General features: G+C 37.7%; 1 protein-coding gene across 16 annotated transcripts in view; it reads left to right on the forward strand.

Moving 5' to 3' along the window:
* LOC110364013 (uncharacterized) overlaps positions 1 to 16,486 on the forward strand; it is a 272,131-nt gene that overhangs the window by 212,768 nt on the left and 42,877 nt on the right. For 12 of the 16 annotated variants that reach the window (XR_010466785.1, XR_010466788.1, XR_010466787.1 and 9 more), the window contains 2 exons: positions 1,023 to 1,129; positions 15,577 to 15,646. Coding sequence is in view for 3 of the 16 variants with exons in the window: in XM_065033541.1 (XP_064889613.1) it covers positions 1,023 to 1,076 (54 nt within the window). In the remaining 13 variants the exon portion in view is untranslated. Of the gene's footprint in view, positions 1 to 1,022; positions 1,130 to 15,526; positions 15,647 to 16,486 lie in introns of all 16 variants that reach the window. The other 4 variants (XR_010466786.1, XM_065033561.1, XM_065033550.1 and 1 more) reach the window with 2 other exon arrangements.

Genomic DNA, 16,486 nt, shown 5'->3' on the forward strand with positions numbered 1-16,486 from the left:
GAAGAAGCAGTGAGAAGAAGAATGCATTTTATTAGATGTTCAAAATTTTGTTTTCAGAAGGCGGTATCCAAGTCGCTTGAGCCAGGGAAAGGCTTACAGCGGCCTGAGGTCTGAGGATGTTAGAGGAGAAGACAGGCTTTTGTTTGGGTTTTTGAAAGATGAGGAAAATACAGAAGAACTGAGGTATACTTTGGACGTTCCGTAACATTTTCATTCTCTTCTAGATCTACGTGAAGTTGCAATATTTGTGTGTGTTTGTTGATTTATCTTTACATTAATGTCAGTGACCTGACTTTAACAAAAATAGAACAAACATTTTCTTACTGGTCTAGAGAGAAAAGGCTTTTCTGCTGTTTATTCTGATGAATTTAAAGATATTTCACAGAGATTTTCACACATGCAGTGACCAAATTCTCTGCTTGTACGAACTGGCACAGCATCACTCTACTCAATGCAAGCTTACGCCAGTTTATGTGACAGCTGATTTGGCCTCAGTGTACAACAAATAGTTTTTCTTTTTCTCAATTCCTGAGTAACCAATAGAGGGAAAGGTTTCATTAGGTTTTAGTGTAGTCTTGCCATAATGTGTATACTCTGGGTGAGCAGTCCCAAGCCAATGAGGTGTCTGTGTATCATAAAGGAGACGATGTACTCAAGCTAATATGCTTTTCTGGTTCATCTGAAGAAGGGGAGAAGGAGGGGGATTGGCAAAGAAGCCACTAAATCCAACAAAGCATCAAGCATTGCCAGTAGTCTTGAGCACAGCTCAATTCAAAAAGTGGAAAACCCCTGCTTAAAGGAACAGTGCAAATATTTTCCATTCTTTTCTATAAAATGACATGGTTTGTTTACTGTTTCTTTTTTATCTGCTCTACACCATATGTCACATTTATTGGTAAAACATACTGTAGGGGGTAACAGTACTTAAATGTTTATTTTATGATGTTTTGGCTTTTGCTGTGTTTATTCTGTGTTCTCTGACTGAATTCATACTCAGATAGCTTTTTCTTTTGCCTTTACAGCATATCCGTCTCAGGCTGCTCCTAAAAAGATGGAGTAGTAATCTGGTAAAATGAGCTCAAGACACACAAAAGGGAAGACATTGGAGACTAATCTGCAAAGTGTTCAGGTATTTGCACTTTTGTTACATATACCAGTAATTGGTGCATGACGTGGGGTACTCTGCAGTTTATGCGCTTGAAGGAAAACATTGTTGTCAACTCACACGAGGTGGTGATAAAATGACATAAAATAAACTAAAAAGCTACAAGAAATATTATAGAATGCCACCACATGGCTTGAAGATGAAGCTAGGGTTGACGAGGTCGTGTGTCAGTGTTGCAGCTCCAAGTTCAACACACGTTGATGCTTCTGGATGTTCCATCCCATCTGTTAGCGAAGTCAGATTTTACCATCTATTATTACCCAGAGCACTGATGGCCATCTGAGGAACAGTGGAAAAGCAGGTTCTTTTCTGATATTCACTGGAGCAAAGCAAATGGACTCTAGTAATGGGGTAAAGCACTATAAAACTCCCTGGGACCGCAGGAATTAGATCCTGGGAACTACGGGAGCCCTGGGTTAGGCCTACAGTGAGGGTGAAATTCATTTTGGTTCCCAGAGATGGCAGAAGGTCCTGTGGAAGGTCCTCTTGCCAGACCTCGAGGATTTTAGTGAGATTTAAATAATGTGTATGTCCTATATACAGCTGAAAGGAAATAAGGCGTTTGCAGTTCTTCCCAGTGCACAAATGGGACTTTCTAGTTGGAGAGCAAGGGCATTCTAGAGAAACATCGTGAATTTCCAGATTATAAGAAAAGAGATTTGAGTTTTATGAGTACATATAGGGAAAAAGTAGTAGAGGTCTTTTTAGTCTATCTTATGTGTCTCTGAAGTAAGGAGAACAGTTGTGTGATGACTTTTGAAAGCTCCTTGTGAGCAGGTGATGACAGACACACTATAGATGTGCAAACTGATAACTTAATAGCAACAAGTAATTATGTACATTTTTGTATTATGATAGTAGTGTAGAAATATTGACTGTACACAGCTAGATCACTTTATAGCTGATTAATTCAGTGAAGCAAATGAGATTGTTAAGAGGCATCAAGGTAAGAGTGGTGTGTGCAGAATGCATTAATACAAAGTGCATTCAGAGAAAACATTTCACTTGTATAGTCATTACAATCTTAAGGTATCTTGTTACAGTCATTAAATCGTTATAATTAATGCTGTGAACTATTGTTCGTAATTAAATATTTTAAACAAAAGCATAAAAGCAGAGGTACCTCCTAAGGGTATATATTTAACAGTTATGTCACTAATATGTGAAAAATCACTCTTGTTAGCTGTTATACCACATGTGACTGTCTGAAGAGCAAATATGAGTCAAAGCAAGTCACTCAGTATTTTTTAATTCCTGAACTATACACTGTATCATCTTCCAGATATTTATTCAAGTTTGTGTTTTATTATGTGTGCGTTCCTGTGGTTTTGGCAGTGTGTCCGTAGACAGTATTGATGTACTTTTTCAGATTTTGCTACTAAACTGCTTCTTTGACTTTGTGCCATTTGCTTCATCTAAGTGAGTCTCAGAAAACTTATACACTAAATTGATATTAAATCCCAGAGCACCAGGTTTTTCCACACATAATACAGATGTAGCACATGGGACCAGTGAATGATGGTGTGGCATTATTAGTACTTTTCATTGCACTGTTTTGTCTTCATCGGATGATTTTTTGTAACATTGATCCTTCCATGCAAGTAGTTGCTAGCAGCAGCATCACAAAATGTAAAGTCAGTGGTGGAAACCCTCGGTTTTCTTCCAGGTGTTTTTGAACCTTGAGTCAGATCATTTGCCTTCAGAAACATCCTCGTTCTCTCCTTGGAGCTACAGTTTTCACTGTAAGAACAGGAAACTGCTGCCAGCGTCTCCTAACAAGAGGAATCTTTAGGAAAGGTTTCTCTTCAACTTTGAAGAGTGATGCTATTTTCCTGTAAGAAGGTTAATTGTATCTACATCATTTTAACTTCTAAGCCTTTTGAAAATAAGTACACTGGAGATTAAAAAGTGTTAAACGACTCAGTTATGCAGTTTCTTCAGAAGAATTAACACTCTTAAGACAGGAGAAATGAGCCTTATACAAATTTTATTGACAATAGATAGGAAGAGTAGTGCCTGAGAACGTTCTGGAACGTGAAATTAAGCACTAATTCTGTACCCAAAGGTGATGGTCAAATAAAAAACCCCAGTATTTTAGATGTGAATTACTGACTTTACTTAACGTTCTAAAACCTCATAGTTATGGGTAAAATAAGCTTAACTTCAAATTTCATGTTGTGATCGTTCAGTACTGCTAATTTCCTCAAACTAAGAAAAATCTAAAAGTCAGATTTTCCTCTTAGAAATCTCATACTAGATATAATTTGAATAAGTATGAGTAATAAGCTGCTTTAGAAAGGAAGAGGGGTTTTTTTCCTTCTTTGGGGAAAAAATTGCACTTAATACTCATTGGAAACCTTTCATATTTCTAACAGTAACATGATACACTATTTTCTAAATAAATTATAATGTAAAAAAGCTACTTAGAAGTGTTGCTATATTCAAGAGATGCAGATTTTCATAGAAGGAGAAATTCTGTTTCACAAATTTTCTGTAATTTTGGGACCTGAAAAACTTGAAGTCAGTATATGATCACATTATTTCTAGAAGACAGTAGCATTTCAAAAGGAACTTCTCCTAACTGGAAAACTTTGGTCAGCTCTTAGAGCCCTTATCCTTCTCATCCCAAAACACTCTACACAGAGTATAGGAAAAATTACTGTCAAAATACTAACAGAAGATGTGACGCAGGATTATGCCAGTTAATTGTGTTAACTACTTCTTTCATTCCTGTTTGCTGCATCTTGTAACCAAGGCAATTATTTCAGAAAGTGCAGGAGTATCGATCACTTTTTTGAACATTGATTCTGCGTTCAGTGATGTCTGAGTGCTGGTAAGTTGATGGTGATGTTTGCGCCTATTATGCAGCCCAGGCCTGAGCAGCTCCTACTGCAAAATGAAGACTAGATAGCAGTGGTTAGTTGAACGTCAGCTATAAAATCTAGATGCAATGGAGACACTGGGGAGGAAGAAAATAAATAAGTAAGATGTAATGATGATTTAGTTGACAGCCTTCATGTTGGCAGTTCCTGAACCTAGTGGACTAAAAGTTTAGTTTCCTTGATAATGTTCAAAAACATTAATTGATTTTATTTAGTATATATTGTGTATATTAAACAGTAACGTGAGGAGGGAAAAGCGTTTTAGATGTGAATTAAGCCTGACTTCTAATGACTCATAGCTGACAACAGAACACCCAAGAGGAGACATGAGACAGGATGAGTTGGAATGAGACAAGCCATGAAAGAAGGGGCAGATTTATGAGTTATCGGCCTCCAGATGGAATGTGAAGATATATGAGTGGAGGATGAGATCATCATGGAGAGTGTGCTAGGGGAAAAGGAGGGGATTCACAGGACAGATCCCAGTAGCCTCTTGCAGATAGTGGTAGGATTGATTTAAGCCACAAGAAAATTAGCCTTAAAAATTATATAAAGATGGGTTATATCCCGAACCTCAGAAGGGCTTGATTTTTCTCTCACTACACTGCAAAAAACAAAGAAATTAAAATTAGGATGATCCCAAGTCTCCAACAGTATGTGGAGACCATGCACCTTGATGGTAACCCCACCTAGCTAAAATCACATCAACATGCTTTCAATTCTGGTAATTCAAGTCAATTTTCAGCATTTCAAGGAAATTGCTGGATTGCTTTGAGTAAAGACAGGAAGAAAAATTCTCACCTTCAATCTAAACAATGCAGCAGTTATCTTAAAACCTTAAAATTTGCCTTTCATTCCTGAAACTGAAAGCACGTTTCCAAGTAACTACGTCCATTGTGCTACACTGCAGCCAAAGCGTTTCTGATGGATTATAAGTGGTGGAATTGATTGCCAAGTCTATTTGAATGAAATTTCAGTTGGCACAATTATAACCCATTTCAAGATTCCGCATCTTAAAATTTCCACCTAAAAGATGAAAATAAATACGTGGCTGCTCCCAAAGTATTAAATGGCACATACAGATCTGTGAAGTTTCTGTGCTACTTTAGTTGCATCCCCTGACCCTTTTGTAATTTTGTTCTCATATCCTGTAAAGAGCAATGAGGAGGATCTGTTCAGAGAAGTGCACAGAAGTCTGTTATTTAGCTGAATCTGCAGAATCAGTTGGCAATCTCATGAGTAAAACTTTTCTGGTAGAATTTCTTCTTACGCCTGATTCTTTTAGGAATAGATAGGAGCTGGGAAGAGGCAAAAGTGCGTTTCTTGCAGATTCAATAATTGTTGCACTGTGTCTCAGGTAAGAATACTGGGGGCAGCTGTGCTGCTGGTCAGATAGAATTAAAAGTCATTAAACTTGGTAATTGATGGGTAGAACTTGAGGTAATCGATAAAGCAGTTCTGATTGTGTTGAATATGGTTATCTTTTTGTTTGAAATTTAATTTTGAATATAAAAGTGGACTACATTAAAAAATCATGAAACCGCTATTATTCTAAAACTGTATCTGGAGCTATTTGGTTTCGGGTGGAATAAGCTGGATAGTTTTTTTTCCCTTAAAATAAGAAAATTTACAAATGCTGAGCCACCTCTGCTCTATTTGGGCCAGTAGGCCAAAACATGATTTGGTTAAGCCTCAGTCTGTCATATTTTACATTTTGTTTAACTGTTGTTGATCATTCACTCAAGAGTGGTGTCCAAGGAGTAGGAGTTCCCTTTAGGATGGGCTGGAACGTCTGAGCTTAGGAATGAGCACGTGAGCTTAGTCCCAGGACTCACCCAGCAGCGCTCGGACTGTCACCTGTCCTCAGCATTGGCCAAAACCGAATGCCTAAGGAAGTGTGTAAGAACAAGGAAATTGTATATCATATTTCTACTAAGTCATCCCTTGGTGTTGAGCCGTCCCAGAGATATACACAGCCAGGCATAGTTTCTTTCTGTTTAGTAACCACAGTGGATTTTTGTTCTGTGAACTTGTGCCGTCTCCCTTTGAGCCCTGCAACCTCCGAGCAGCCACGCTATTCTGTAACAAGGAGTCCCGCAGCTTAACACGTGTGCTATGAAGAGCCACTTTTTTGTTTGTTTTGAAACCACCTCCTGCTAGTTCATGATGGAAGGATACTTTATGGAATCTGACAGCAAAACTGGTAGAGGATTATGGAGATTATATTTTTGAAATGTGATTCATTTTTTGAAGTTAGAGTGCTAGATAGAACACAGTTAAATAATCCAAGGCAGGCTAGGCTTGTAAATGACATAACTACTAACCAGAAGGGTCTGTACTTCAAGAGAAATTACATTTTAGCAGCCATATCAGTTATAAGCATAGGCGTATTTCGTAACAGCAGAAAAACTCATGAGAGATTCCAGGTAAAGGAGGCGTTTAAGCATATGTTTAAATCGACTGCCATGTTTCAGACTAAGTATATGCTAGGGTACTTTACTGAGTCTGGGTGTTTTCCTTAAGACACATGGCTATTTCTAAAATTTAATGCTGCTGAAACATATATATATATTTAATATTTGCTTGATAATACCCATATGCTTTTGACTTTGCTATCATTTTATGTGTGTTGGACATTCTTCATTTTGTGTAGAGCACTGATCCTAATTGGGATCTCATTGAGATCAACATGTTCAGTGATATCCAGCTTTCCAGTGATAAGAGAGATGAATGGGAGCGTGAAGTGGGGAGGGGAAAGGTGCGTGATGAACTCTACCATTTAAAGAAGACAGGAAGAACAGGAATCATCACCCTGTTACGTATTGAGACACAAGATCTCCTTGGAATGGGCTAATAAATGCTTAAATACTACCTAAAAAGACAAAGGAGATCAGAAAGACTTGAGGAGTTAAATTGTCAAATTTTCCACCCTGTAAGAGTTTGATGGTACCTTTTCTTTGCTGGTAGAACCAGTGTTTTATAAACACACCATTCAACATTGCCAGAAGTCACAAGGTGCATTTAAGGTTAGACTGATTTTAAGCTCTCTCGGGCATAACAGTCGAACACATATAATGTATGGCAGGTTCCGTGTAGCCTCTGCCCATCACCAAACCCCCAGGTTATGGCATGAAAAGAGTGAGCAGATTTATCTGTCCTTCCGAATGGGCACAGAGGGCAGAGCTGGAAAGGAGCAAGTTGCAACCGCCTCAGCTGCTCTTTGTCCTCAGATGCAGTTGCCCCTTTGTAGCATTTTCTGTTAATAAAGGGTTCTTTGCTGTGTCTGTAAAACACATTAAGAGCTTCAAATGGAAAGCAATGGAAAAAAACCCCAAAGTATTAAAATTACTATTTACTCACTAAGTTTTGCAGACTGCTAAGATTACTCCTGCAAAACCAAACAACCAGCCAAACAAACATGCAAAATCATGATATTGAGAGGCTGAATTTAACTAAGTCACCGTAAAGTCTTTCTGCCTGTGGGAGTTTTTCCTTACTAGATTTCATTTTGAGAATGTTTCTTAATGCAAACAGACTGCATGTTTTAGTCTACTGAAACAGAGCTGTTTTAAATGTCAAATCTTCTTCTTAGGAAATTATTGTGGTAAATATAATGTATGACATTACATTACATAACCATGGAGTTCTTAAATGAGTCTTACAGTAGAGTTCCAGGTTAAAATTCAATACAAGCTGTGTGTAGTACAATATTTGGTCATGTATATCCTAAATGCCTTTTATGCGAAGATAAAGCTTGGGATAAGACAAATACCTTTTCTTTTTCATATGACATACTGAGGCACAGAAAAATTGGGGCCAGAATTTCAAAAAATTGTGAGGTCCTATTTAGGCAGAAGAACAGAAGGGCTGGACTTCCAAGAATGTTCAGCTCTGTTGGCCCTGAGTTAGTTTATGCTGAGCTCACTTGAAAATTTGACATCAGTGATGGGCTTTTAGCACTGGAGAGTAGAGAAACTGTTCTGAAAATCTTCTAGTGCAGGAAATAAACCTGGATGCTCAAACTTAATCCAGTGTTTTAAATAAAACAAGTTTCTTGGGTTTGTTAGTTTGGTGTTGTTTTTTTTTAAGAGGCAGAGAGTAAAGGCGAAGGAAACAGAAAAAATAAAAAGCCTTCATAACAATGGAGAGGAATAAAGACAACAAGTGAGAAGATGTAGGAAAATGCCATGGACAGTATATTGCTGGCAGTGAAAGATGGAACCCATCAAAAGAAATGTCAGAAGTAGCTTGAGATGCCAGAAGAGGTAAAAAATGGGAATTATTATTCCTGCCATGTGTTCCTGTTGAGCAGAAGTTGGAAGAAAACTGGGAGGATCAATGCATTCAGAAAATGGTACTGCCCATCAAGACGTTGTAAAATGACACCGTAAGCCCCAGCATTATGGGATTGGTGTGGGCCACCTTTGTTATATTGAGAAGATCACTAATAGCTGTATTTTTCGGACAGGGTAGGAAATCAGTTTATATCTAAATTGAATTGGCAGAATACAGTTTATAATAAAAATAAATGCATCCTAAGCAAAATATAGGCTTCTAAAATCAATGACTTCGTGCATGTTCCAGAGGGCATATATGTCTTGTGTATACTCAAGGTTCATACTGATACAATAGAAGTATCTTAAGACAGAATACTTAAGTAATTCTGTCTGTTCATTTTCTTTCTTGAAGCTGTTTGCTGCATTTCAGACAGGTTAAAATGGAGTGTTTTTCTGACTCTTGGGACTGACATTCAGCTTTCCTATTATGTCTTATTAAAGGCTCTGTCAAGTTTGAAAATCAGTAATGTTAAAATAAAAACAGTGTCTAGAGAGGGAGGCACAATATGCTTTAGTTTTCCAGCCTGATAATAAGTGAAGAGTGGGAGGGAAGGCAGCGTTCACCACAGGACTGAAGGCTACTTTAGTCCCTTCTTTAACTGAAAAGGGGGAAAAGGTCTTTCTTTTTTCAGAGAGCAGCCTGTATTTGTATGTACTCAAAATACTGATTGATTTGCTGATCCTATTGACAGACATGGCATGCATTTCAAGTTGCCCTACAACAGTTTGCAGCAATTCTGTTTTCCTTTGTGGGGATAATTAAGCCACACAGTCTGGCAAACATTAGTGCTCCACTACCTGTTCCCAGGGGAGCAGAGGCAACACAGGAGCGATTTGGCCAAGCAACTGCACTTACTAGATGGCAGAACTGAGGTGAGAATCGAATCTTAACCACCCCCTTTATCCTAAAGTGATGTATGTTGTGGCTGAGGAGGATGGACTCCTGGTGGTTATATTTACAGCATCTCATGCAGCATGCTACACAAATGCACAGGAGAAAGTCATTTTATGTGTAGAGAAAAAAAAGATACAGCTGTGCTAAATGCTCTACAAACCGTAAGAGAAATCCTCATCTCGGCACTGCTCAGTCTAACTATCTAAAAGAGACAGAAGTCTCCCGTAAATTTCTTTTAAACCATAAAGCAAGGTAAGCTCTTTCCCAGCTGAGCAAGATTTAAGCACGTCTTGATTTTCTTCTTGAATCAAGACCATGTAAGAGTTAAAGAGGACACCTTTCAGTTATAGGTGTACTTTAATGCCATTTCTCAAAATGTGGTGTACGCTGCATTATTTCACAGAATCATTTAGGTTAGGAGTAGAAGCTTCTTAAAACCTCATACGGTTTGTACAGTACCCCCCTTGTCTATAAATAAATAATATATGACCTTTGTACTCTAGAAGCCTAGTAAAGCCCCTGGCAGGACATCACACAACCTCTTAATATAACTTCCCGGCTATTTGTGGAACTCTGCCTCCGTGTCACTGAGAAACAGAGTTGGAGGTGACAGTTCAGATTTTGCATCCTCCTTCCGGAGGCCGGTTCAGTCATGCAGCCAGTTATGTGTCTTACTGTGCATTTATAGCTTAAGGAATCATTTGCAGTTGAAAATAGTCCTGGAGACAGCAAAGATGGGCGTAGAGTGAACACAAAGGTACAGCTCTGTTATTGCTTTAAGGTACTGAAATTAAATGTATGTTTACTAGGTTTCTGTTTCAGTGAAAATGGTAATAATGAGGGTGATTATGTACAGCTCAGTAAAGATGCAATTTAGAATGTTAAAATATTTATGTGAACTCTCAAATACCATCCTAACTAGGTGTTACATTAAAATTGCATATTAAAACAAAATACGAATTTCCCTTCCCTACCTAATGTTAGTTCATTTTGGTTACTGAAACTGTTTTTCAGTTATTTTTCAGTGTGCTCATTTTTCTGTGTTTAGATAAACTTACAAGTTTAATGAATTTAAACATAACCTTTGATACTTCTTTCTGCTTTCATAACTCATAAAAATGTGTAAAATGCAGGCATACCGTTTTCACATAGGCATGCTGTTTTCAGATGTTCATCCACATTGCATTGGTCTAGATTAACATATTAATATTGAAAGGAAATATGCATCCAGCTATATGAAGGCTTTGTTAATTCTTTTTGTTGGGTGCCAGGGCTCAAGTAAGCTGTTTAGCCTGGAAGTATGAAGTGAGCATCCTCTCACATGTGCTGGTGGATTAGCTTTTGTTCAGGCTTGTGGCTGCTAAACAAATTCCAAAAAAGAAGAGTGGATATTTAGATCCTCTTAAGTCTTTAGAAAGGTTGGGTTTCTGTCCAGCATGTATGAACTTGCTCTCCAAGTGTTTTTTTGGTGTTCACCGTAGGCTTCTCTGAGATGAGGAGAACCGCTCACATGCATTGTGTTACTGATGAAAACTACAAAGTGCACTGAATTTGTCACATGCATTCTACTTTTTCAGGCCAGGAGTACAGTTTAGAAGTAGAGATAAGAATACAAGTTCTGTTCACATTGCGCTACTCCAGTGACACTGAAATAATAGTTAAAGTGCATGTGGTAAAGCAGCCACTTAATTCAATGTAGGATTTTGGAAAATACAACAGTATTGCAGGTGAACCAGCATATACCATTAGCTAATAAAAAGCAAAGATAGTGATCTTTTTGTAAACTGTCTTTTCCTGGATTATAGATGTGTATAGATGTGAATTTGTGTTTTTCAAGGTTATATCTGCCTTAGCGATACGTATTGTTTGGTACATCATTTAGTTTACATATTCCATCTACATCCTTGGAGCTAGATATGGGTCTGATAGTGTCTAGTGTCTACTCAGAGGATATTTTAATCAACAGTTAGACAAGAAAATTGAAATTAAAGACTTCCTCTTAGAGCAGGGGTGTCCAACTCATTTTCAGTGGGGGCCACATCAGCCTCATGGTCACCTTCAAAGGGACGAATGTAATTTCAGGACTGTATATATGAAGAAGTTACAGGCCCCCAGTGAAAATTATTTTGACACCCCTGGCTTAGACTTTGCAATTCCTCCATTGTTTTGCTGTTGAACTAAAGAATGCTTGGTGCAAAACTGCAGCTGGAAACTTACATGCTATTGAAAGGGAAACTCAAATACGTTTTATGGATAGTTAGTTTTCCTTGCTTCCTTGTGATTGCACAAACACTGTATTTTGGGGAAAGTAAGATAAAATTCTAAGGGCAAGCCTCCAGAACAGGCCGGAGAGTTGCTTTAGTCACTGGTCTTCATGCAAATTGATTTCTCTTGTCTTCCCTCCTTCCCTGCTTCTGGAGCTAAAAATGGTTTACAGCATTTTGGAGTCCCAGAGCTGGAGACCTCAGTTATGTGGGTCTATTCTGTGAGAATGAATAGAGCCGGTGGAATTCAGAGTTGATAAATGCTACTATTATTCTACAATTATATATTAAATGTTACCTGTATTACCCTCTCAGGACAACACTCTGCACTTCCAGAGAAGAAACACATAACATGACATGAAGAAAATGAGAACATATTTAAATGGAATGTCTCCAGGATAGTCTGGGGAGAGATTAAACTGGAATTCAGCTGAAGTGTTTTGTAGGCATTTGCAGTAGTGAAGAATTAACAAAATAGGAGAGCTAAAGGGTTATGCCTAGCTTGCCATTTTTTCCCCAGCTGGTAAAATTTGATATATCATTTCTAATATTATGTCGTTTGAATATTGCGTCCTGGTTTGGTTTGCTTTTAGTTTCTTTGAGAAACTAATTCCAAGGGTTCTTTTCTTTTCCTGCTGTTGTTGGACAAGGTTTCTTTCAGCAATGTGTAACTGGTTGACTTCTGATAGCAAAGAGTGCTGAAATACGTTGTATAAATAAACCAAACAGAAAGTTTTTGTGTATGTTTGTTCTCCATTTTCTGTGGGGATAATCTCAGTGATTATTTATAACTATGAAAACAGTGCCTATCTGCATGAATACTGAGAAGACACACGTGATCTAGTTGTGCATATCAAGAAAGGGAACTACATAAAATATTTTTGATTCCTCATGTTAGTTCTTGATCGAAATCCATTGAGTATTGTTATTCTTTTGCTGGTGACGCACAGACAAAAGAGCAGACTGTCACCAAAGACAATTCTTAAATTAATATTTCAGAGGTTAAGAATATAGAACGTATAATCTTATTTTATGGATATGTATATGAATAGGTAAATACACATCATTTATAATGGATAGTGATATAGTAAAGCTCTGGATCGAGTAAAGCAGAAAGTAATCCCTAGTGGCACTGCAATACATAGATCGTGCTTACAGTTAGAGGAAACCTGTTTAATCTGTGAAATTAGCACTTGCTGTTTGTAGGCATGCAAAACACGGTGTAAGCGCTGGCACCGTCTTTTCCAGGGGAGGCACAAAGTGGTGTCACTTAATGTGCTGTAGGACACATGGCGTGTGAAGGAGATAACCAGAACTTAGCTGGCTTGGAGAGCTTGGAGCAAAAGCAAAGCATTCCGTGAGCAAAGGATCAGGCTCATATTGGATTCTCAGTATTGGCGGCATAAAATTTTAATTTCCTTCCAGAAGCAGAGCAGTTTGAAGTGATAGGTTTGATGGTGAAAGCTGAGCGTTGGTTTCCTTTTTAATTTATTATTTATAGTTTAGAAAGATATTGGTATTTGTTTTATTTTACGCCATGTTTTAACAACATTATTTAAAATAATAGAGTAGCATTTGCAGTACAGATATATGCAAATACGTGTGTATCCGTTCTAGAAAAAAAAATCTGTGAAGAAGATAAAATAGATTAGATGTTGATCTGTTCCGTTTGACATTGTATGTATAACAAAACAGTCTATTCTTGGGAACCTGATTTGTACAGATTATCATAAAAATAATTTTGGGGAGGGAAAGAATGTATCCAGTTTCTGGAAAATGTCATCTGCAAGACTAAACACTGCTCCTCCCTTGAAAATCAAATTGCAGTAAAGCACCCTGCAGAGAGTTTTGCTCTTTGTAGCCAAACCATAAGCGTGCACAGGCAACTGTCAGAGCCCAAGCGAAGAACATACTTGTCTCTGCGTGAGGGCAACCCGAGTTAGGCACAGACACAACTTGGCATAATTCTTTAATTCATAGCTGCATTTTCGGTGCAGCCCTTTGAGGAACAACAGATTTCGGGCCTATTCAGTACCTGTGGCAGCAGGTGCTTAATGAAGACTATACCATGAACTATACTTTAGAGCTCAGCTTCCTACTCTACTCGCTTTAACATGAAGGACACAATCGGGCTAATTGTGAATGAATTTAATACACTCTAAGCTGTATCAGAACATTTTTTTTTCTGTTGGATAATTATTACAGCAGCTGCTATTTGGAGTATTTTATTAATACTGCTTTCTGTCTTTAGAAAGGCAGAAATCTGAGAAACAGAAATATGAGAGAAGTTATATTTTGTTGCTGTAGTGTTATTTAAACCTTTTTCTTCAAGACAGCAAGCCCCATCAAAACTCCTTTTTTATGAGCCATATTTGGGGAAAGGCGAAAGAATATGTGAATAATAAAGCAACTACAGCTAGCTGGTGGTGTGTTAAAAAGCTGCGCTTCCATACCAAAATGGTAGGCAAATTGTTACTTGGAATTAGAAAGTCGTGAAGTTTTAAAAGCAGTAAAACACAAATCAGATTCCACCATGGGTGTGCTTTGCTTCTTAATTAAAATATGTTTTGCCAGTGACATTTACAGGCTTTTTCACTGTTGGATGTGCTGCTGCTTGTGTCAGCAGTGGATTTTTGCACGGCCCTTGTGCTGGAAGAAAGAGGAAACATATTTCTGCATAACATTCTGAAGAGGTATAAAGTGAGAGTTCAGCCACTATAAAAGGAAGGTATCATATCCTGAGTATAACTTAATCAGTACAAAAGATGGTTAGAATTTTCAAGTGTAGGTTTTGGCACCAGGTCTTCCTTAAAGCAATGTTTGTGGAGTTTTTTTTCCTAACAAGTTTACAGACCTGATGATGAGACAAAAGACCATTATTACAATGCATGCTACTTGATAAGAGTGGTCCTTGTTTCCTGAAGCTAAAACTACCTCCTCGACAACTTTATAACAGAGGAAAATGGTGCCTTTTTGCTTTTGGTACCAGGATGCTTGGAGTAATTACAAACATAGCAAACATGATCTCTGTGATTGGATTTTTCAGCTCAGTGGTGGAGTGTTAAACGCACTGAACACTTGTGGTGGAACCCTTCAGCAACCCAAAAGGTTGATTTGATTGATAGTCCTGAGATAAAAAAGCATAGTGTAAAAGGAAGATGAATTTTTTCCCCCAGTTAGTTTCTTGCATTTCATGCAACAGGATTTCCTTGCTTCACACTCTTTTATGGGATCTTATGGCAACTGAGAAACAGTTGATGATAAAACCAGAAGGTACAAGTTATGTAATTGTTGCAGAGATCATCAGAATGCTGTATTCTTTCTGTACAGCATGATGTTGCTGTGCAGCGATGGAGATTCCATTACCAAGTCATATTAACTCTTTCTTGATTTTGATAAAAATAGCTATCAGGTTATTAATGTATAAAATCAAGACCATAGAGATTAATTAGATTGATACCTTGTGTTGCTGCCTTGCATGCTCACCAGATTCAGCTACAAAAAGCTAGAGCTTTTTGCTTTTATTAAAGTATTCCTATCAGTATGAAAGTGCATGAGCCATGCTGTTCATAAATACAAATGTGGCATTCTTTCGAAAGGGAGAGTTTTGGAAATGGTCGCAGTGAAAATCTGAGACTCGCAATAAGTTCCACTTTGTTTAAGCAATGGTCATATTTTGAACAGCATGCCAATGAAAACAGGCCTAACACGGAAAAATTAAGTGGTCTTCCTGGGCATCAGCTGAACTGTAAGTGTTATGGGTAAGAAGCTTTTGTGGATTAAGACCTTATTTTAAAATTGCCTTCACTTAGATCCATCTTCTATGGGATCATTTGGTTCTGGCTTCTGATGAGCTGGGATGTTGTCTTTGACAGCTCGCTGCAATTTTCAGGTGTGTCAGTACTGAAGTTTGATAGTGCTTGTGTTCCTTGAGGCGTGGAGAATAAAAGTAATTCTGAACAAAATTATTTCCTTTATTCCAGATTCACTGATAACATGCAAACCAATGTCTGCTTATCATTGTGTGTTCCAGATACGATGTCAAAGCAAACAAGGGACACTTAGAAGTAGCGTGACTCAAAAAAAAAAAAGGCAGCATTTTGGTAAGTCATCTAATGTGCATTAAGAAGTTGAGGAAGTGGTCTTTCACTTGAATAGATTTTTTTTCTGCTCCTTTGTAGTTACAGTATGCTTTAAAGAAACATTGCTAAAAACACAGTAGGCTGTTCAAATTTTGGGAAGTGTTTATTCTTTCAGAAGGCTAGCAAATCAAAAGCAGTACCTTCCGCAAGTTATGCTTAATTAGAACATCCTGCCACAGCCTAAACTTCTTGAAAACTTTGCAGTCCCTCAGTGTTGCATTCTGGTTTTGGTCAAGTGTAGCACAGGGCTCTTCTTATCTATGCAGCTTCCACATTCTTTCAGAGTTAATTATTCACATGTTTCAGTTATAACATCTTTCTTGGTAAGCCTACATTCCCTCAGCATGTCAGAGGAATATTCTCATATTCAAATTCCACTGAATAGTATCATCTGCTTGAAGAGTTTCTCATTGCCTTCAAAAATATGTACTGATTACAACACAATTTAAATAAAGCAAGTCCCGAAACACACACCTAATTCTTGTGTAGTTGCTAAATACACTTTACAGGCTTTTAGTCTCCTTCCCAAACTCTTAAAAGCGTGTTTTTTAATTTGATAACCATATGGCTTTAATACTATTAGTTCTTAAATTTACTGATACTCTCATTCTAGTATGCAGAGTTCTCTTATCCCTCAAGGACTGTTTAGTTGTGTTAATATAGCTAACATATTGCTTGACTTTATTAAAGCCTACTAATGTGTTTAAATGGAATTGAGAGGTCACACAGTTTCCCTTCATACCAGTAGCAGTCACTTCTTAACTGTATTTTTGCATGCTTACATTAACATATGTTGCAGAA

This window comes from Columba livia, chromosome 1, assembly GCF_036013475.1.
Source record: "Columba livia isolate bColLiv1 breed racing homer chromosome 1, bColLiv1.pat.W.v2, whole genome shotgun sequence".
Classification (NCBI taxonomy): Eukaryota; Metazoa; Chordata; class Aves; order Columbiformes; family Columbidae; genus Columba; species Columba livia.